At 42.8% G+C, this 22725-nt stretch overlaps 1 protein-coding gene across 1 annotated transcript in view; it reads left to right on the top strand.

Annotated features, from left to right (window-relative positions):
* asic1b (acid-sensing (proton-gated) ion channel 1b) overlaps positions 1–22725 on the top strand; it is a 169425-nt gene that overhangs the window by 8718 nt on the left and 137982 nt on the right. The window contains exon 2 of the mRNA XM_066708317.1: positions 3024–3219. Within this exon, the coding sequence (XP_066564414.1) occupies positions 3024–3219 (196 nt within the window). The remainder of the gene's footprint in view (positions 1–3023; positions 3220–22725) is intronic.

Raw genomic sequence — 22725 nt, 5'->3', positions numbered from 1 at the left:
GGTGCCATTTGGGACGTAGGCCAATGTGTGTCTATATGCAATGCAGAAATGCCGCTCTGAACCTTTGCTCGATTGCATTTGAAGTCCATTTGTTTCCGATTGCTGTGTATCGCCATTTGCAGTCAACACCCCCACCCCTTCCCAAGCTGTCACACTGCACAATTCCCAAGGGAGATCACTGTTTATAAGGGGCTAAAGAAGTGTGGGAAGAATTTTCCCACCATGCTTTTTGAAACTCTGCCAGTCTGACATTGGTGTACAGAGAGCTTTTTAGTAGAATGTGTTTTCCAAATCTAAATTCCCCCCCACACCATCACTGTCACCCTGCTCCAACATAATTAACAGACAAAGGATTTGCAGCTTTATAAAATACTACCTACTGTACATACTGGGCTCCCTGTACTGTCATGTACATACAGCACCTTACAATGGTCTCGCTCCACCTCTCTCTATCTCTTTCTCTGTCTCTCCCACTTGCTTGATGAATCTTTTAAAATATAATCTTTGAAAGTATGCTAAAGCTGGCTGACAGTCTGGGTTTGAAAAGGCGTCTGCGGAGGGGAAACAATATTGAGGTGGAAGTGCGTTTCTTCTATCATTTTCAAAACTCGTCCCTTCTTAAGTCAGAAAAAAACCCACATAGGTAACAATCACAGCCGTTTGGGGTGTTAATTAAGGTCAGAGCCGGCGACAAATTCACCCGTGTCCAGACCTGCGGGTTATTGAAGTTTTTTTGCCGGCCAACATCATTTGGACAATGAGACATGGACATTCTTCAAGTCTGACTGTCAGTTCAGTTCAATGACAGTTTTGTAAAATGTCATCCAATTGAAGAATAACAGCAACAATGTTTTAGATTAAGATTTCATTCGTATCCTGTGCCAAATCGAGGGATGTCTCAGATTAGACAGGGAGCAGTAAAATGCGACAATGTTTATGTAACAAATTCTGTGATTTATTGGATTCTTTTCAGGGACCTTGCCTGGTCCAGTTGATGGTCACCCAAAAGTGTTCAGAATAGTAATCAAAGTATGTCTGAAGCCAGCCTTGAAGTTTGCTTGTCAGCTCCTAATGAGACGATTCTTTTTCCCCCATTAGTGCACTTCCTTGTCGTTTTGGCCTCTTTTTCCTTTCTTCTTCTTTCCTTTTTCATTAGTAAGACGGAAAGCTAGGAAAAGAAAATGACGGGATTATCTGAGAAGTGGTTGAGTGCTGTTGAGGAGTTTCTAATTTATTTATGATTTTTGGGAAGAGAAATCCCCGAGCTGCTGACACGGTCTTCAGCTGAATCAGGACATGAAAGAAACCATCTGGTAATGCATGGTTCGACCCCCGTCCTCGCGGGAATTTGAAAGATTTGCAGCTCCACAGATTAAATGCCTGCGCGTGTTTGTGTGTCTCGACAGATCCACCTGTCAACATTAAAACATTGAAATTAATCTTTAATTGAAATGCAGAACCGGAATAGTGTGATGTATCAATTAGGTATTTCAGCTAGTTGTTGATCGGTGCCCTAACTGAGGGGGATAGCAGGGACTCATCCAGCCAGGTGGACTGGTTCAATAATCCTTCTCGTTACAGAAAAGGTCCCCTGGGAACAACACAAAATGCATTATATTCAGATTGTTTCTAAATCGAAAACAAATACTTAAGGGCTTCCCAATGATTAATAATAATGTTAAGCCTGCATACATACACTGTAAAGTAGTGATTTTAGATTACTTTATATAGGATTTATGCTAAGTATTGTACTTAATCCTTTAGTCTTATTACACTGCCTAGAACGTTACTTCTTAGCTTGCAGATCTGACACCATGGTGTGAATAATTCCACTTACTGTCATATGTCATGTTTCCAGAAAAGTATTTGTTGTGATTACCTGGTTAAGGGCAAATAAATCAACAAAATTAATAAATTATAGTAATAATAACCACAAATACATGTTGTTATGGTTCAGGAATCTTTACTGCATTAGTCCCTGTTTAGTAATTGCAACCGCTGTACAATTCACACTTCTGCTGTATCTAAACCGGCAAAAATACATTTGAATTCTTGCACTGTTAAATAAGAGATATACTTAGAAATCATAAAGGCAGTTGAACACGGCTTTAAATTCTCAATAATGAAAGCACTCAACGATGAAGGTCCCTGCACACCCAGGTATTCGCGCTGGGAACCAGAACAGGATGGTTCTGCATTATGAGCAAATTCAGAAGCACCTGGAGGGGCCTGGTGGGGTTACTGCTCTAGTTGCGGAAGTATTTTATTTCCTCCAAATACCTATAGTCTTTTCACTTCAAATTGTGTCACTTCCCCCTACCTCATATTACAATGGATAGATGTTACATCCATGCTTGCAATCGGATGCCATGGTGCTAATACGAAATCGAGCAAGAAGCTAACCAGATTGGGGTTCAAATGCATGTGCAGACACATTAAAGATTGCGTACACCTCCAACAAATTCAAGCCGGGCTGAACTCTCCTGTGTCTCACCTCTGCTCTGCCTTCTGATAGGGGTCAGTCGCCACAGTGGTCGAACGTACTGCACATGAGCACTTTTTGATGCGGCTTTATGGATGGGAAGTGGCAATAAGAAGTTCTCACTTTTATTAATTGATTTATTTATCTGTGTATCAGACTCTACCGAGGCGACCTCCACAATGGAATCAATAAGCAGCACTGTATTTTACAACATTACACAACACTGCTTATTTTATAAAACACAGCAGTACTGGAATACATGAAAAAAATACATAAAACATTGAATAAGAGTAAATTATCCATAGCCCAGAGTAGGCATGCGGGGAGAACATCAGTCTATAATAGGCACAGCGGGCAGTGCGTGGTACAGCAGTCAGAGGTGTGGGAGGAAATTCACAGGGTCTGCCAGTGCAGCCTGAGCAGGCGACTTCTGTGGAGGTACCAGCAAATGATGATGTAATAAGAGTATGGCTCTGAGCACTCTTCAACATGTTGGTCAACCGCATGAAACCAATGCTTTCTCTTGCTCCCTACCTGGCAGGTACGAGATCCGTGACCCCCACCTGGTGGAGGACAGCGTGCTGGAGACCCTACAGGTCAAGGCCGACTTCCACAACTTCAAGCCCCGGCCCTTCAACATGCGGGAGTTTTACGATCGCACCGGCCACGACATCAAGGACATGCTGCTGGCCTGCCACTACCGCGGGGAGGAGTGCAGCGCCGAGGACTTCAGAGTGGTGAGTGGGGCCACTTCCCTCCCGCTCTGTGGGTCTAAGTTTGTGGTTCTTTTAGTGCGGTATCGTGTCTTGCTTAGGCAAGGAGATGGGCTTCACTGGATTGTTTGTTGTGTTTGTCTGTCCTGTGTCATTGTGGGGTCAGTGTTGGAGTCCTGCTGGAATGTGAAGGTCAACATCAGCGTTGGCAAAATTGGATATATCGGTCTGTTTTAAGAAAATATATGGTGAGGTTAATTTCCGATTAACACAAATGGATTACAGACTAAAATCTGTTTTGAAATATAATGGATATATTTAAATGTAGCCAATAGGTGTTCAATTTGGGTATATGAAAAATATAAGGATATTCCATATATAAAAAAAAGTTTCTTCCATATGGGTAGGTCTTTGCCCTTACACCCGTTTCTACTTATAAGTATTCTTTGCTGGTGTCCGGTTTCATCCAGAATTAATTTAAAAGTGTTTGCAGCTGGTTTGTGTGTTGTATCATGGTATTACTGCCTTAAATTTTTATATTTCTGAACGCATTCCTTTGTAAATTCTTCAATCAGCTGCAAAGCCGGTCTCTTTGTTCCACTGCTCTGACTAGCAGGGATCCACTTTTGTCAAACCCTCTTCCTACAGGTATAAATTAATTTACTTGTATTTTTTCTTTTTAATGTACTAAAGCTTTTACTCAGGCTTTTTGACATAAAGTACCCTGAGGTGGTCTCTATAGAAAACTAAAGATGTTTTTTCGAAAATCTGTCTTATGTTTGGTGTTGCGTTGTCCACGTGAGAATCTCTCAAGAGCTTCTCCCGCAGAGCTTGGTTTTGGATTAAGTTTGTCCTCAATGGGGATCCATACTCCAAGTTCTCTTGCAGACATAGAAATGGGTGCTGCTGGATTCTCTGATCTCAGAACTGGCGCTGGCCTGTTCATTCTCAGCAGTACAGGTCAGTTGCTTTGGAAATGAACACCTGCGATTGAAAGTACAGTAATGATAGCAAGAGCTTGGTCATTTAAAGCTAATGTGAGACAGAACCTGTAGAAACCACCTGCCTTGTCCACCCCCATACAAGAAGTACATCAGTAACCCCCCCAGTGACCTGTAAAGGCATCAGGGTAATCGACATTTCCATGGAGAACCATGTGTGCTACCCATCTGTCCCCATGAACAGAGCTGACTGTGCAGAGAGTGATTGTAATTGACAGAAGAGAGTGGAATGGCCCCATAAAACAATAATAATAATATAATAATAATAATCTTTAAAAGCAGTCCCCTCCAAGAGCTTTTCGATGAAATATCGACACAATAAAACACTGTTAAAGCAAACGGGCACACAACCACCCAAGATCTGAGACTATTGCCGGTTTGTCTCCTGTCCTTTCGTCTCTCCCAAAGTATCCTAACTGGCTGCTTCGGAAACAGGTAATTAATGAGCCCTAACAGAGAGGATCCTGCATTACCGAAATTGAATGAGGGATCGGTAAAGCAGCACAGCGGAGAAGCCGTCACTGGTCAGGGAATTGGAAAAAGGAGGAGGCTGAGAGAGTAGAGGAGAGGGGACATGGTGAAAAGGCCGAAAATGTCACTGAGCCCAGGAACGACTATGAAGTGTTTCCTGATAAGTCCCAGATAGGGACTGGTTCCAAATAATGGACTGAACTGCAAGAGGCAAATTAAAACCCATTACTCTAAGTACCTTCTGTGTAGCACTAGCTAGGTGGAGATCTGCAGTGTAAGCACCCCCTGAGTTATACAACGAGAGGTGGACTTTGTGCAGAGGTTCTCTCTCTCTCCCTCTCTCTCTCCCTCGTAAACACAGTCCCGTCCTGCTCTTTCAATTGCTTTCTAAGGCAGGGTAGTGAATCTGTCGCTGTGCTCTGTGCTAAACTGCGCATAATCCCATACTTGACATTAGAAAACCACAGCCATCTAGACATCGCAGGGGTAGCATGAGCGGCCCATAGCAACGACAGGCATGCAGCGGGGGCGATGGGGTGTAAAATCACTTGACTGCACTTTATTCATGCCAAATAAAGAGCAGTATGATTTCAAACTCTAACAGACCCGAAGCCCTCATGTTTGGGGAAGAAATCAAATGTATTACCTTGCATAGAATGAAGTTGAAATTATTTGTGCATTGTGTTCAGTTGACCGCATCAAAGCAAACATTTTGATCCAGGTTTAGGTAGATTCCATAGCCTGTGTTACCAATGACTATGTAAGTCATCATTGTCGATTTATAATTATAATCTATGTCTCCTCTATTGTGAGTGAATGTATACGTTTTTAACTGCTATTCTGGCGTTTGCATCTCTATATCTACAAAGGCATCTCGCTATTGTGTCAAGAGTTGGCTGGCTTTAAAGTAGAGCGAAGGACGTTTCAGCATCTGTCTCGGGTCTGAGACGCCAAGGATAGGCCTACACTAGGCTTGTCAAGCAGCCGCACGTGCTCCGTACACAGTTCGTCTGTATCTGATTGTGTGGATTGCGCCAGAGCTTAACAGATGCTTTTCGGTATTTTCCGTAATCAGTTCATACTGTAATACATATTACACTTTAAAATGTTCCTAGAGGCTTAAAAAATACCCCAAAGGCAGGCAAAAACAACAACCCTTTAATAGTTTTCTGATAGAACAATGGAAAAACTGTAGCCCTAGTACAAACACTTTCTGATTATGGCTTATAAAGCCATTGCAGTCAAAAGCCTTATTAGCAGTCAACAGGGGCTATCGTTTGCAGGTTTTGTTTTTAATAGTCCTTCTTTCCTCTCACTGTGAAAGGATATCTAGCTATGCCAAACTGTTTATTATTATTTTTTTTTTGCAATTGTTGGCTGTTTTCCATCCTTCAAGTCACCCGAACAGACTTTTCTGCTTTCATTGCAGCATATAAATGTGTGTCCTCTGGATTACACTTCTGGTGGGGGAGTCATTTAGCTTAATTCTCCAAAACCTGGCCTCTTTTACAGTCCCCGGCTTCTGCGATTAGGCCTACAAGAATGTCGTAAAGAGCAGGGGCAGAACACCCCGGCCCATTAGAGTTCACTTCCTGGCCATGTGTTTAAGGAAACCCTTGGCACCACATCCACGGCATTGCAACCATTGAAACAACTTGGCAAACTATCATAGCCTTTTCATCGGCTTCCTGTTTAAACAAATGTTTAAATTTATCAGCACTAACATTGTTTCCCTAATCTGTCTTTTTTTATTGTTTTATTTGAACTTTACCACATCATACTGGACTAATTAAGTTTAAAATAGCAGCCTGAATCACATGCATACAGAGACGAAAAACAAACCATGGCGTAGGCAGAGTTGCTCCCAGGAGCCTTTGTGGGGCTAAAACTCCTTACAGACTGATCTTGCCTCTGGGATTTCTGCAGGATATTTGCAGAGTTTCTGAAAGGACTCTGGTTGGTTCCTTTCTAGACTTTGAAAGAGCTCAGTCGAGTCTCTCCGTAGTCAATGGGTTTTGAGGCTAGATATACACTCACCTAAAGGATTATTAGGAACACCTGTTCAATTTCTCATTAATGCAATTATCTAACCAACCAATCACATGGCAGTTGCTTCAATGCATTTAGGGGTGTGGTCCTGGTCAAGACAATCTCCTGAACTCCAAACTGAATGTCTGAATGGGAAAGAAAGGTGATTTAAGCAATTTTGAGCGTGGCATGGTTGTTGGTGCCAGACGGGCCGGTCTGAGTATTTCACAATCTGCTCAGTTACTGGGATTTTCACGCACAACCATTTCTAGGGTTTACAAAGAATGGTGTGAAAAGGGAAAAACATCCAGTATGCGGCAGTCCTGTGGGCGAAAATGTCTTGTTGATGCTAGAGGTCAGAGGAGAATGGGCCGACTGATTCAAGCTGATAGAAGAGCAACTTTGACTGAAATAACCACTCGTTACAACCGAGGTATGCAGCAAAGCATTTGTGAAGCCACAACACGTACAACCTTGAGGCGGATGGGCTACAACAGCAGAAGACCCCACCGGGTACCACTCATCTCCACTACAAATAGGAAAAAGAGGCTACAATTTGCACAAGCTCACCAAAATTGGACAGTTGAAGACTGGAAAAATGTTGCCTGGTCTGATGAGTCTCGATTTCTGTTGAGACATTCAGATGGTAGAGTCAGAATTTGGCGTAAACAGAATGAGAACATGGATCCATCATGCCTTGTTACCACTGTGCAGGCTGCTGGTGGTGGTGTAATGGTGTGGGGGATGTTTTCTTGTCACACTTTAGGCCCCTTAGTGCCAATTGGGCATCGTTTAAATGCCACGGCCTACCTGAGCATTGTTTCTGACCATGTCCATCCCTTTATGACCACCATGTACCCATCCTCTGATGGCTACTTCCAGCAGGATAATGCACCATGTCACAAAGGTCGAATCATTTCAAATTGGTTTCTTGAACATGACAATGAGTTCACTGTACTAAACTGGCCCCCACAGTCACCAGATCTCAACCCAATAGAGCATCTTTGGGATGTGGTGGAACGGGAGCTTCGTGCCCTGGATGTGCATCCCACAAATCTCCATCAACTGCAAGATGCTATCCTATCAATATGGGCCAACATTTCTAAAGAATGCTTTCAGCACCTTGTTGAATCAATGCCACGTAGAATTAAGGCAGTTCTGAAGGCGAAAGGGGGTCAAACACAGTATTAGTATGGTGTTCCTAATAATCCTTTAGGTGAGTGTATATAGAGGTAGATTCGATATCAGTCAGATGTTAGAACACAAACACGCAGCTTATTTTATTTATTTATTTATTTATTTATTTATATGTAATTATGTATTCCTCAGGTGGATAGTAACCTTACCTTCAGTATGACCTCGCTATAACCATGATTTTGTGAGTCATTTTCAAAGCTAAACTAATCCTCCAAGCACATTGCTTTTAAAAGGATAATCCCACTCTGACTACAGGTTCTCAGTGCAAGCTGGAAGGATTTCCTCGCTGTGTTAAAGGCAATAATGAAATCTAGAGGGGGGTCTTAGGGTGAAGGTGTAGGTTGATCTTATTGACCTTTAAGACGGGTTGATTGTGTGAGTGTGAGAGTGTGTTTGCCCTGATAATAGTTTACATTACAATGACAATACAATTTTAAGAGTAATCTGATCGTAGGGTTCTCGGTAAATCTACAGCAACGGCATCGTATCTGATTTGAACGCCATCATGTTGCCTTTCAAGGCGGGGTTTAAAATCTCGAATACATTATGTTTTGGGAGCTCAGTGCTGCTTAGACTGGGGTTTCTCTGGGCGCCAAAGGAAAAAGCAAACAAATGCTTCGTCTTACAGATTGCCCCCACAACCCCTTAACCTCACCGGCTTCTGCACCACTGATTTAGTTTTTAAATTCCTGTTAGAATCATTATTTTAGCTTTCTCCCCTCCTCGAAGGTTTAAATCACCACAGCGACTGTACATTACCAGCCAGTTACTCTTCACTCCCGCCTGAGGCAGAATATTGCAGCCACTTGCAGGAAACGAAATGAACGCGAACCTCACAGCTAACGAGCAATAACTGCGATCTCACTTCTCCCCAGCCTGCAGATACCAATCATACCAACGCTGTGCCTTTTATTTTTATTTTTTTTAAATCATCAGTCTTCACAAACTCACAAGACCTCTGTGTCCGTGTAAAAGCATTCACACTGCAGTGGGAGGCAGGTGATGATTACTATTAGATTTCTTCACAGATGCCCCTCATCCAGGGCGACGTACAACGGTTACAATATCTGTCACAGTGTAAAGGGCTGAGGCCCGCGACGCTGTGCTGACATTGGGAGCTCATAGAGGAGGATGCCCCCGCTGCTGCAGATGTAACCAGAACCCCGTGCCTGCCTGGCCTGAACTGGATTTCGTCCCTATTCCCCAAACGTCTTCATAGGCTTGGATTTAGTCCACTGTGAGCTCCTGGATCAACAACAGGTAGCTTAATTCCTGTTCTTTTCCCCTAGTGCTTTTCCTTTTATCTTTTCATCTTTCTTTTTTCTTTTTCTTTTTTTGTCCTGTGCATTCCTTGTGTGATATTTCTTTCTGTTGGGAAGGCATATATTGCACTTCTCCATCCAGGCATCCTGTATCACTGCCCAAACCAAATCAATTTTACCGTACAGCACCTGAAAACATCACTCTAGTTTAAAACCAGAAATTGCTCAGTGCATAAAATGAGGTTTATGGATTTAGCCCAGGGCCTTCCTTTCAAACACATGTATATGACGTGTCCAGTAGAGCATCTTACCACCGCCTGCTCTCCTCAGCTTTCGAAGCCGAGAGATATGAAGGGAGCTGACTTTTCTCTTCCTGATTAGAAGAAAAAAAGCCCACTTGATCCTGTTCAGTTGCTGAGGAGATTTGGCAGAAAGGTGACACCTGAGTGACAGCTGCTCCTCCACAATGCCAGAATGCCCTGCCAGCAGGGGAACAGAGGAACAGGGCTTTCTGTGGAAATAGTCTCTTTGCAAAAGCACCAAATCATCACCAAAGCATGAAAAACTGGCAGGGTCAACATAGGTCAAAGCCACTTCAGACCTTGGTGCTGGCTTGCTGATGCAGCTGCTCTGCGCACACCTGCTTAGACCCATAGAGCACATGGGGACTGTTGCCAGCAGTAGCTGCACAGCTTTGGCGCAAACTGACAGTCCACGGTTGCGCAATGTTTTAGCTGGCTGCGTTCAGAGCTGATTGGAAAACCCTCCCGTCTGCACATAATGGATGCCTTTGTCGGGATGATTACATCGGGGGCATTGGAAATTTCAGGCAAGAGCTAAATCGGTAATGACATTTTTTTTTTCTTCCCTTTCCTTCCCTTGTTTGAAAATGATGGCTCCCCCTATTCCACTAAAGCAATTTTCGAGAATGTCAGATGTTATTAGCTAGACAGTGCGTCCGTTATGCCTCTCTGAAACAAATTACATCTCCCCGGTACACTGTGCCGGACAGAAGTTCAGACCCTTCCACAGGCTGCATGGTGGGCCCGGTGACCCGTCTTTGCGTCACTGTGTTTGAGAGACTGCGGGTCATCCCACAGAGCGCGACAATATCTCTGTGTGATCGGCAGTTGATTGCCACACCGTCTAACTCCCTCTGCTGCCGAGACCTTTAGCTCACGAGTTTCTAACAAATATTCATTCACCTGGATCTTTTTTATAGATTGTTTTACATTGCGGTCAAAAGCAGCGCTCGTAAAAAATGGGAAAGCCACTTTTACAATCCTCCCTGCTCCCCCTTCCCAAAAAAGTTTTCAAATTTATCACAAACCCTGAGAGTTGCAGCTTAATCCAGAGCCAGCAGCGCTATTACTTTATCCCCAAAAAAACTTTGGCTCAGCAACAAGTAATGCTGAATCAGGCAGATAACTCTTTCTCCTCTCTAAATACCCCTGATTGCTCAATGGAGATCCTTTGAAAATGTCAAAAAGGATAAATACTAATTTTATCACCTGCAGAGACTCTTCATAAAATGAAGTGTGAAGTGTAATAGCCATGAGTCAGATTATTGTTATTCAACTAAATCAACTGCGTGTGTGTGTGTTTCGCCCCCCTCCCCATCCTTATCAAAATGGTGCACTCCTTGATAGAAGTGGAAAGGGAGATATTAAGTTATGGAAATTACTGGTCTCTCATGAATATGTTTGGTTGAGCAGCTTCACTCTCTATCTCTCTCAATTCACTCCTCTGTCCCTGCTTGCTAAAGTGCTCAACTCTTGTTCTGAAAGCTATTTCCATGACAACAGTATATGGCATTTTCCCTGTCCTCCTCCCAGTGTTTTTCCTTTGTTTGTTTCTTTCCGGGGAACACCTGTTTCTCTCTCTCCCCTCTTCATTCTCCCTCTCTCTTTCTCTCTCCATCTTGTTGTTTTCCCATCCCATCCCTTCCTCTCTCTTGTCAAACTCCTTCCTTGCTGCGTGCCCATTTACAAATGCATTCTTTATATGCCGTCACATTCCTGTTGGACACACAAACAACATAGCTTCTTAAACATAGAAAGACTTCTTAAAGTTTGATGAGAGGAAGTGACCAGGGGAAGTGTATTGGTGGTACACCACACTACTTGACCAATAGTCTCTATAAAGTGTTGGACATCATTCTCATTCATGTGTTTTCCACTCTCTACCTCTCTACATGTGCCAAATATTCCTGGCACAGCACAATCAATGCCAAGTGTAGTGTATCCATTTGTGCAAAACAGCACAAAAACATAGCTCTCTCACTGTGCCTAAGAGAGAGAGGCCACTTGGTTTCAAGGCTTGGTACCTCATTTTTCTGAGAAGGGTGGCTGAAGATTGGCCAGTGATCACTTGAGGGATAGTAAGCCATTTCACACAGGAATGAGAATAACCCTCCGACTCCCATTGTTTCACAGTGACCTGATCTGCAAAAGGCAGAGTTCTGCAATCGTGAGGTATGTAAGATGATGGCAGCAATGACAGGAGCAGCGGGGAAATGCTAATGGCAAATCTGTCTTCATCCACTTGATCATGACTCCGACACAAATAATCACAACACAGAAAAAGCACAGTTCCGAGATGGATGATCTTGGAGTGTGACATTGAGGGGTGCATAATTACACAAATTACAATCAGTGACAGGAGCGGCCTTTTTTTTTTTGGTCCAGACTGACAGATCAAATATAAATCTGCAGAAGCGTTTGTTAAGCCCCCACAAGACCGATCACGTCTCTTTTATTGCACCGATTCCTGCAGTGCTGGTTAATTGGGAAATTGCTATCAAATGGCGCTTTTGAAGCCGCTAAGATCAAAGGTGGATGTGCTCAGTTACCTTCAAAGATTAGATTAGCATTCAAGCGAGAAAGCACAAGAAAATAAATAAAGAAATCAAGAGTTACAAATTATAATGCGTGTCGTCCACTGATGAGTTTGGATTACCCAGCAATGATGATTGTGTACTTACTCAGCAACTATACAGATCAATACTTTCCACCTTTATTGAGCCCCTGCTGTATGAAGACCGTGTAAGACTCTTCCCCAATCTCCTGTCTTTGTCTATCACAATCCATTTGACTCCTGCAAACCTTTTAATTTCACCTTCCCATCTTCTTTCTTGGATGTTTAATTTTATTTATTTTGTCCCTGAGGATTCAGTCGAGTATTTCCTTCAGCTGCTCTATTTTCTGTGTGTGCAATCCCTTGCCATTGGCCGTCTCTTGAGTCAGGCCAGAGTTTTTCCACAAACTCCCTTTATGCAGTTGGAAACCATGCTTTTCACAGATATCGTTTAATTTAATGAACATTGTTCTTTTAAACCATACTGCTTTATCAGGGATGTTTCTGCTAGTGGGTAATGTGATTGCAGCTCTCTTGTGTTCGTCCAGCCGGTGATGCAGCCCTTGTTGAGGCTGAATTGCAGAACACTTCTCCGCCTTTGATGAGTTTGAAACCTTGCTTTCAAATCTCTTACACAAAACGGATCAATGTATTAATCCCAGTCTAGTTGAAAGAAAATAATAGTTATAACGACAGTTGTACGAAGAAGAAGAAGAATGCCCTTCCTCTTTTAACAATAACGAGCCCTTGACATATGTCAGCACAACTGTGGAGGGATTTAATAACAGCCTCTACATTCAATAACACTCTCCCAGCTGCAGGCGATCTAGCTGAAGCTTGGACATGCTCTGTTGGAGCAGCATTGTGATATTCTTCCTAAGGCCCTCCATTGACATAGAAGATAAGTGATGGGTGGATAGGTGTCCATCAGTGTGAAGTTATGGGTTTGCAACCGTTTAAAAGCAAAGTAAATGAAAAGCTGATGCCAGGTTCAAAAACGGAAACCATTTTAGTTTTCCCACTTCCCTTTATGTCTCAGATATGTCAGCAGTCCTGTGTAATTCCCCTCTTTTTTGGTCTGCTCGGATCACCAGCACCACCATCAGCCTCTGCACAGACTGTGATGCGCTCTATGAGAGGAAATGACACGGGGGAACGTTTCGCTTTTCCTGCCTGGCTGAGTGCGTAATGCTTTTCACTTAGCGGGCCCGGGGCCACGGTTCATTCGTGTGCTCGGCTCTCTTTCCGTCAATCAGCAGACGAGACGCCTGCCCGTCGGGAGGCTGATTGTGCCGGAGTAGGCCTTTACCGTGCCGAGAAGGGGGAACGAAAGACCTCTAATAGGAACGGAGCAGAGAAGTGAGAATCACACGCAAACCGTGGGGAAAGCCGAGGCAGACAAGTGGCTGCTCCTTCAAAAACACTGGAGCGCTATCTGCTTTGATCATCACCTTGAAAGGAGTCACAGACTTGGCCCTGTCTTCTTCGCAGAGGAGGGAGCTGTGGTGGATCAGAATAAAATCGATGGGAAAGTTGCCGGCGCTGTGCTCTCACTCCATCTGCGGGTCTCCATTCCACATGAGCCCTTAACGAGCAAACTCAACCCCTCACTGGCCAATTTAACAGCATTTAATCACTTTAAGGTGCTGGTGGGTCAGAGGGGCCTGGTATCCCTGTCTAGATTGTGCTCCACCAAGCCTAGAAGTACACAGTCCACTTCTGTCACCGTGTTAGTTCAGTTATGACTCTTGGGTTTGTACAGGCCCTTCAATTAAGTCTTCTGATGCAGATACTCAAAAAACTGTTAAAACAACACGGATTTGTAAAAGCACACTTGAAAACCGCTTTCCCGCTTCACTTCACTCAACAGCTGTATTTTCCATCAATAGTGCTGTGCAGGATTAACCCACAATAGACTTCAGTTCCTGAGAATGACTAAAAAACCACAACCACATTTTCCCATTCCTCCTGTCCTGTGAATCAAGATGGAGAAGATAATTACAGGGTAAACAAACTCTCATTCATGTCATGTTTTCATTCCAGCACATTTGACAAGGTAGAATCAGGATTTGATTTCCTATCAAGTGAAATATCATTGAATGTTAATCTTGAGGTGTTTTTTTTTAAGATAAGTGGCAGTGAGTGTGAGAATGTGTGTGTGTGTGTGTGTGTGTGTGTGTGTGTGTGTGTAGCCTAGTGTCTTTGTGTGTGTCAGTCAGCTTCTTTTTATCTTTTTTTGCCACCTCAAACTTCATGAAAAGCTCATTACTGATGTGTCAGCAGTATTTGCAACTTAAAAGTTTTTATAAAAACCCTCACTGATTTTATAACGTCAGCTTTTTTTCTTCTTTTTTTTTTAAGCCAGTCTAAAGAGAAAAGAATGAATCAAAAGGACTCGCTCTTCTCAGTGTCAAAAGAGATGAACTGCGGTTCAACCAAATTTACAGAGATATCTAAAGGTCTGCATCACAATGAACACATTAACTGGGTTCGTATGAATGTGCCTAAGGTTCATGATTCCATACAATGCCTATCAAGCATATTGACAATACCTATTTATTTTTTTGGCATATCCCTCTGTTCTTTAACATTTAAACAAGTTTGCAAACTGGACCAGAATCCAGCCTGTCGTATTGCACCATCAGAGCTCATATTTGAACCCAGAACTCCAGAACTGGAAAGTCTGACTGAGGCCAAGCCGGCCTAATCTTGGTCTCCCATTCTCCGTCACAGGCAAAGCCCGAGACTAAGAATCGACTCTCTAGCATCCCGGTGTAAGTGACCTGGACTGTTAGCCAGATCAGACTGGGGAAGCAAGACTGTGAAAGGATTAGGGAGGATTACAGAACACAGCAGCCCTTAATTTGTCTCGCTGAGAGAGCGTCTGGCATGGCAGGTCTAAATGCCTGGGATTCACCATTTATATATATTTTTTTATTTATTTATTACACAGTTTCTTCTTCTGTTTCACTCAAAAATAAATAAATAGTCACACGGGAGGGCGTAACGCTGTGAAATGGTTCTGCTCCACTGAGTGTTGCCCTGAAATGACTGATCACTAGCTGCTATAGAGAGAGTAGCTATTTGCAGGAGTCATGATCAAGGCTAGAATATTTTTTTTTGTTGATGTTGTTAGAGGGGGGGTGTGTGTGGAAAATTATAAATCAAGTAACCCGACAAGGCCCTATCCCAATCAGCAGGTTAGGCATGCGTGGGGGAGCATATAAAATCGCTAAAAGCTATCTCAATCTGATCATTACAGATGCACTCAAGAGGGTTTTCAGGGGGAATTAGGAAGTAGCATGTAAATTTTGTTCTCTTGTCAGCCCTTTAAAAAAAAAAGTCTTTCTGTGAGGCTCTAATTGTGAGGAGACTGAGTTGTATGTATGAGCTATAAATGACTTTGCAAAGATTAAATATGAAGAGATTGCACGGGTTATGAACACCACGACTCAGAGGGGCGTGTGATGAGATGAAGGAGTAGAAAGTTAACATGAAACACACAGGTGTATAGCAGGAAAACAATATTCCCTAGCTTAATGCAATCGACGATCTACAGGCAAGACAAATACAGGGCTTCACTGGAGCATTTGACAGCGGTTATACTATTTAAAGCAATTTTTTCCTGCCCTTAGTCCTTGAGTCCAGAAATACTCCACCTTCACTGTGTTTTGGCCCAGACATTGAGCACATCATGTGATACATTTTTGCTTTATTAGAGCTGTATTAAATAGCTCATAATGGGTGTCCAGTTAACGATGTCCAGATGCACTTGGTCATTATAGTGTAATAAACCCTCCCTTAGTAAGTGTTGTTAATTCTGCTGTGGCTTCCACTGGTTCAATTCCAGACACTTTGGTCAATGATACGGCTCACCACCATGAAGAAGCTGCACTTTGCTCCAGGGTTATGGCTATTTTTGAATGCCACATGATCTTATTAAGGACTGGAATGATTTTTATGTTTTATTTTATTTTTATCAAGCAAGTATCTAATTTAAAAACGTTTGTTTGGCCAAAGGGGTCAAGATGAAAAGGTGGAACTAAAAACAGGAGAGATGGGTTTCCTGGAGAAACACTGGAGCATGCGAGTTTCCAACCCTCTGAGATGGGCACGCAGACACACAACACTACTGCTATCCTATTGATTTTTCCCACTTGCCTAGAGCATGCAAAATCAAGTCTCAGTTCTCTCCAGTTCCTTTTGAAGTCCACTTCTCTGTGTTGGTGGCTGTGAGCTACAGTTCTCTCTCTCTTTTCTGAAAGTGATCATGAAGATAACATTGGGAATGGGTATTGTTATCCTTTGCAATGGGCAACAGCAGTGGTAGTAAGAGGGGAAAATACATCTGTCAAATAGGTTTGAAGCAAGGGTCTCCAACCTTTTTTAACTTGAGAGCTACTGTGATAGCTCTGAGATGCCCCGTGAGCTACGGTAGTTTCTCCGCTGGGATCCGGGGGGAGGTGAGGGGTGTTGTGTGTGTTGGAGACGCCTGGTGTACACCCTGCAAATTGACATTCTGATAATATATGATTACAACCCTCCGTGTAATAGGAATGGACACACACTGGATACACTTACAATCCATGCAATGTGGAGCAATTTGTGTCCTACTGGAATCACTGTACACACGAGGGAGTGGCAGTTGTTGATTTTGTTTATCTACTATATTGATTCAGCTGTTCTGTTTTTTTGTGTACCTGTCTGATGGTAACACACAAAGTGTATCTGGAGTTAATTCTATCTTAAGATTAAGTGAAAACTAAAAATAAAATGAGAAGGTACAATAAACTATGATAGAGGTTTGTCGGAAAACCCCCAGTGAAACTACAGACAGCTGCACAAATTTTATTAAAACGGCCACAGTTATCTTGTTAAAAATTGAAGTAGGTCCCTATTGTTCCTATTGCCATTAGTAAAAAGCTTATTTAAGCTGTGCGGGTATAAACGATTGAACCTGAGTACAATTAATGACCTGCTCTTAACAGTTTAATTAAGAACACCACATGGACTCAAAATGTGTTAAATGATAGTATTTCCTTTTAAAAGGGGTTGAGAACAGCCCAGCAAAACATTGATGCTAACCCTGAAATGAACAACTCTCATTACGAACACAAAGGCTGCCATCAGTCGGCAAACGGGGTCTCAAAAAGCCCCTTCAGGATTCTCCTAAATGATCGCTCTATCCTCTGCAATGCCCCTGTCACGACTGTAGGTGCAAGGAGGCCTGCAGCTTCCTTGGCTGCGTTGTGGCACGGAGCCAGATATCAATAGCTTCTCCTCCAGCAAAAACAATGATTATGGAAAAGCTGTCCCGTGTATCGCACTCCGTATGTAACAGCAGAGAGCCCCATTAATCCTGCTGCGAGGCGCACTGCTGCAGAGAATGCACTCCAGGCAATACTAATGCTATAGATCTCTCACTGTGGACTTCACCTCATCATCAACTAATAAATAACACCCCAAATTAGCAGCAATTAATATTAATACATGCTTGATGTCTTGTTTACCCTGGTATTTGCAAATCTGCGTGCTGGGGAGGGGGGGAGTTTCAAAAAATGTCAGATTACCTTGTTTTAATTAAAACGCACACGCATAACCGAATCAATCACACACACACGAAGACCGAAACGAGGGTTTTATTCACACGCACAACTGGAGATTTCTTCTCCAGCCGAAGTTGATTAAGAGTCTGCCATTTCTTAATTACCGGGGGATGGGGAGGTGGGGGTGGAAGGAAAGAGAACGGGAGGAAATGTTCCGGCGTTTGATTATTTTTGGTTTTAAACCAGACCCCGTCGAACATGAGGGAAGGAGCCTTTTGTTTCTGGAGCCTCAGACGAAGATCTTGTTATTTGATACGTGGCAGATTGTAAATGCAGTTGGCGTGATGGAAGACGGACAGCAGATATTCTCCGGGGTTATCAGTTATTACTGTAATGGTAATGCAATCTAATGAGTGCGGGAGATATAAATGTCAAGTGTGCTTGAAATAACTCATGAGGGTAGATTAGCACATTGACATTGACATACTAAACTACAGGCTTCAGGAGACACCTGTACGTCTGTGTAGCGTCTGTACTGCATATAACCATCACTTCAGGAAGATTACACTTTTTTCTTTGGCTGGCAAAACAAATCTTTTTTTCTTCTGCCCAATCCCAATCCCATCCTAGTCTGAGATTAGAGTGTGTATTAAATTATATAATTCAAGCCTCACTTTGATACCCCGACCTTCTAACTGGATGATTCCAGATTGAGAGAGATTAATATTCGATATAATAAAAGCCGACTACAGATCTGTTGGATATTTTGAATCCCATCAGAATAGTAGTGTGAACTTTGCTGTCTATTTAGATGGGTCATGTCACAATTTACGTATTGGGATTTTTAGTTTTGAGCAATACCTCAATTCAGCAGCCAATCATGATTTGTTTTATAATGCTCCACACAGTCCCTATGCCCTCCAGAAAGTCAGGCTACAATGGAGCACGGCACAGTTTGAGAATAAAGTACAGAATGTAAACCCACCTTTAGTTTAGATTTTGATTCTTATTAAAGCTCGACCCTTAAGGACTCGATTCCATGCCATTAAATTGTGAAATGTACGCCGAGCTTGTAGAAGGGAAATGGAATATGATCAGAGACTGGACGTATTTAGCAACCGTATATGTTGGTGGCGTGCTAGATTGTTGTCATATCAAATAGCTGTCAAAGTGGGAAGAACACACACAGAAAACCGGGCAGTCCTAATAGACTTAGAAACTCAAAAAGACGAGAGATTTAATTAGAGGAGATGCCAACAAGATGATCTCCTCCTCCTTGGCTGGCACTGTTGCGTCTAGTGGCGAGACCTCGTCCCTACGTCTGTCAGCAACTCCTTAATAGATCTGCTTCTGTTTTATTGTTGTCTTTCCCCCTTTGTGAACCAGGGGCGAGAAGTGCCTCTGATCTAGGCTAAAGCATTTCTAATTGATTTTGAAAGGATAAGCGGTATGGATTGCTTCTGATAGCCAGTTCTCTTTTTTCTTATTAAAAACAATATTTTAAGTGCAGAATGACTACAGGGCGACAGCTTTAATAGGTTTTGTCGCAGCTCTGTGCTGTCGTCTGTGACGTGTCGCCAATTCCTGCACACTCTCTCTCTCTCTCTCTCTCTCTCTCTCTCTCTCTCTCTCTCCATCATCCTACCTTTATTTCTCTCCACATCTCAGAGGGGAGAGAAAAAAAAATCAGAAAAGGCCATTCTTCAAGCAGGGCCAACCCATGTCTTTATTACCTATAGATGAGGTCCTGGAGCCCCAGCTGCCGGGGTGCGTGAAAGGGTGATTGAGCTCAGCTAGCGGCTGGAACAGAAAATGCAAACCTATTTTATGCTCTCCCTTCCCGGGGGCCACCGAGCTTATGAATTATTTCCTTCCTGGCAAAATGAAAAGTGACAGCCGCCTTGATTAAATCATAGGTTACGGCCCCACCTTTAGCTCTCTTTTCGCAATGGCAAGGGCACCGCCATCACCGTCGTTTTTAATCACATTCAAGCCTGTGCTTTGTCTTTTTTGTACCTGTGCGTGCCATGTGTGTATTTGCATGTCTGTGTGTGGGTCCGGTTCACTTTATTAGGACCCTGATGCAAGGGGACGATGGAGTGGGAACGTCAGCCAGTGCGTGACACAGTATCCACAAGTCCAGTCACATGTCAGGCAATGTCTTGAGAAACGCCGCTGTGACCGAGGCCAGCTGTTTGACCCGAGACCAGACGAGACGGGCCTCGTTTAACCACCTCTGTCTCTCGCCATTAAATCTCTCCTAATGACTTTCCTTTGATCGGGGCAACAGAACGTTTGATATGAAGTAGGGTTGACAGCCTTAATATGGTGACTAAGAGTATCATAGTTAAGGCCAGGTACTGTAATGCACTACTGTATGTGAAAAGAATAACTGAAAACTGCCTGGCAATCTGCTGGTTTTAAAAGTACAGTAATCTCTCTCTATCCATAGTCTAGTTTTAAGATGTGAAATGATTTTAGTTTGTTTATATCTTTATATTAATTATTTTTTATAAATACATTCTCTGAAGTATACTTGTGTGCTGCCTAAATGAATATTAATGTTTCTATATTTTATATTTTAAATTCATTAAATTAATCTCAGAATTTTTATGTTATTTTTAGAGTGTAAAAATTGAAAGAAAAGGGAGAAACACCCATGTGTCCACCGGGATTTAAAGGGCTGATGGCTTTAAATGTTGAAAAAAAAAAAATCAGAAACAATCTGCTGTTTATTCCGACGGCAGGCGCATAACCCTGACAGAAACGGGGCAATGTCACTCGGATTTTAAGCTATTCACATTAGGCCTTTGTGTTTTGAATACAATTAATTTCCACTGCAACAAGCTCATTTGAATCCCGCTGTAAGCGCCGGTTTCTGTGACTCCTCTGTCATTTTGACCTCCAGAGACTGTGAGTATTTCTGTGTCTGTAAATATTGATACATCTTTCTATGTATGTGTATGAATTAACATATTTACATACATATATACATTTGAACAGTCTAGATTCAGTTATAGGCTTGAGAATGATGTGGAAATATATATACCCTGTATAGGAACATTGGGAAGCTAGCCTATATGTACATGTAGTGTACATTAACAATGAAACAAATGAGCAGTGGAAAACAAGCTTCTCACTAATAGAATATCACAGAATTATTATTATTATTATTATTATTATTATTATTATTATTATTATTATTATTATTATTATTATATTTTGTTTTTTCCACCTGTATGGCAAATTGCAGCTTTTTGATCATACTACCAGTGTTTGACTACATTACTACTATAGCAGACTGCATGTAGAGCAATCTAAAACTGCATAGTACATTTTTAATGTTAGTTATACATTTTTCTGTTAAGCATTCAGGTGTAAAACAATAGAAAATCAACATTATAATTGTGTGTGTTTGTGTGTGTGTGTGTGTCCCACCTGTGTGTTTACCAGGGCTTCCCAGCCATCCACATAAGGCCATGGGCTCTTGCTTCGCCTCCCCATGTATGTGATGCAGGAATACGAACTGTGCCTCTCCTTACCCACAGTGGGCTAATTGCCGGTGGTGTGCTGGCGTGAGCGTTGCATACACAAGCTGCTGTATTATTGTCTGCACTCGGCAAGAAAGCCTCGGTCCAGGTCTCCCGCTGACAGTCATACCCCCCCCCCCCCACCAGTCGCAACCGTCCCTTAATTGCTTGTTTACCATTTTAATTTTTAGCACCCACTTAACCTGCTGGCCAGCGTCTCTTCCTAGCTCTCGGCAGCTGCAGAGCCACCGCTGTGGGAGGCCGGGGACAGGAGTGCGCTGCTGTCTGATGGAGGTCCCCACTCGATGACTGAGATAATGAATGGTTTTCAAGCGTGCAGGCAGGAAGGGAGGGAGGAGAGGGGAGTCTGGCTTGCAATGCAGATAAAGTGCTCATTCAGTAACAGGAAAGCCTGATGGAGTTTAATTTGCACTCCGATCATTGGATTCTACTGGTGCGCGTGGTCAACGTGCCATGGGAAAAGACGGGAGTGGGACACAGTGTTTCAAGGATGGCCTCGGGGGGAAGCTCCGCCCCTTCAAACACATCTGGGATCAACTGGAATGGAAGAAGGACACCGCAGAGACTAGCATCTCTCACTGCACTAGAAAACTGTGCTGCAGTGAAGGAAGTGTGCCGCAGTCCCCCAGCTCTCCATCAAGAGGATCACAGCTGCCATTAAGGCCGAGGGTTGGACTGCACCCAGTAAAGCACACTGTGAACAGCTTGTGTCTCTTATTCTGCCCTAATTTCTCTGTTGTGCTGAGGGTAATGCTGACATTTCAACAGAAGTCTCCTCTACAAAGGATGCCCTCTAACCTTAATGTCCAGCCACTGAACGGATCGATCAAAACTCTCCAAACTCTCGACTAAACAATCTAGGCTTCAACAGTGTGGCGGCTGATTTTAAACCATATCCATTAAAGCCTTCTTGTTCAGAGAGTAGTCAAACAGTCAAGGTCTGAGTGTGTTACAGTCTGTTTTAATTTCCCTTCATTTTGGGTGGTGTAGAATAAAAGGTTTTTCGACCTGTAACCTGAGGGAGCGATGGTTGAGGCTGTTGTTACCTGTGCAAGCTTAATTATCCCCTTTTCTCCAGCTGTAATAAATGTGCCCCAGCATCCCCTCCCTAGTTTAACTGCTTGTTACCACAGAGGGGCTGGAGTAGCTCAGAAAGCTATTTCTGCTCCACGGAAACGAAAGTCCAAATAAACAGCCAGTAATATAGATGGGGTGGCTGTAGGATTACTGAGAATGAGATCAATACCACAATGAAGGAAAACAGGAAAAAAAAACTACAAATCAAACAGAAGTCATTCTTACTGAGAATAGGCATGACTCACAGCTGTGCACAGCGAGAGCCAGGCCCCCTCTGAACGCCGCTGCTGCCCACACACCCTTCACTTGTCATTGAATTGCACTGCAAGTTGGTTCATGATTCTTCTCCTTTCACACAAAATGCGCTGATCATTTCTTCATGATCGCCGTGCCTTAAGTTTTAATAATAATAATAATAATAATAATAATAATAATAATAATAATAATCTCGAATTAACTGTTTATAGAAAAATCTACATAGAAAAACACACCAGTCAAATCTACATTGGATACTTTTGTAATACTCTCGATTTGAAGCTTG

Source organism: Amia ocellicauda, chromosome 7, assembly GCF_036373705.1.
Source record: "Amia ocellicauda isolate fAmiCal2 chromosome 7, fAmiCal2.hap1, whole genome shotgun sequence".
Lineage (NCBI taxonomy): Eukaryota > Metazoa > Chordata > Actinopteri > Amiiformes > Amiidae > Amia > Amia ocellicauda.
This window is presented reverse-complemented; position numbering and strand designations above follow the sequence as displayed.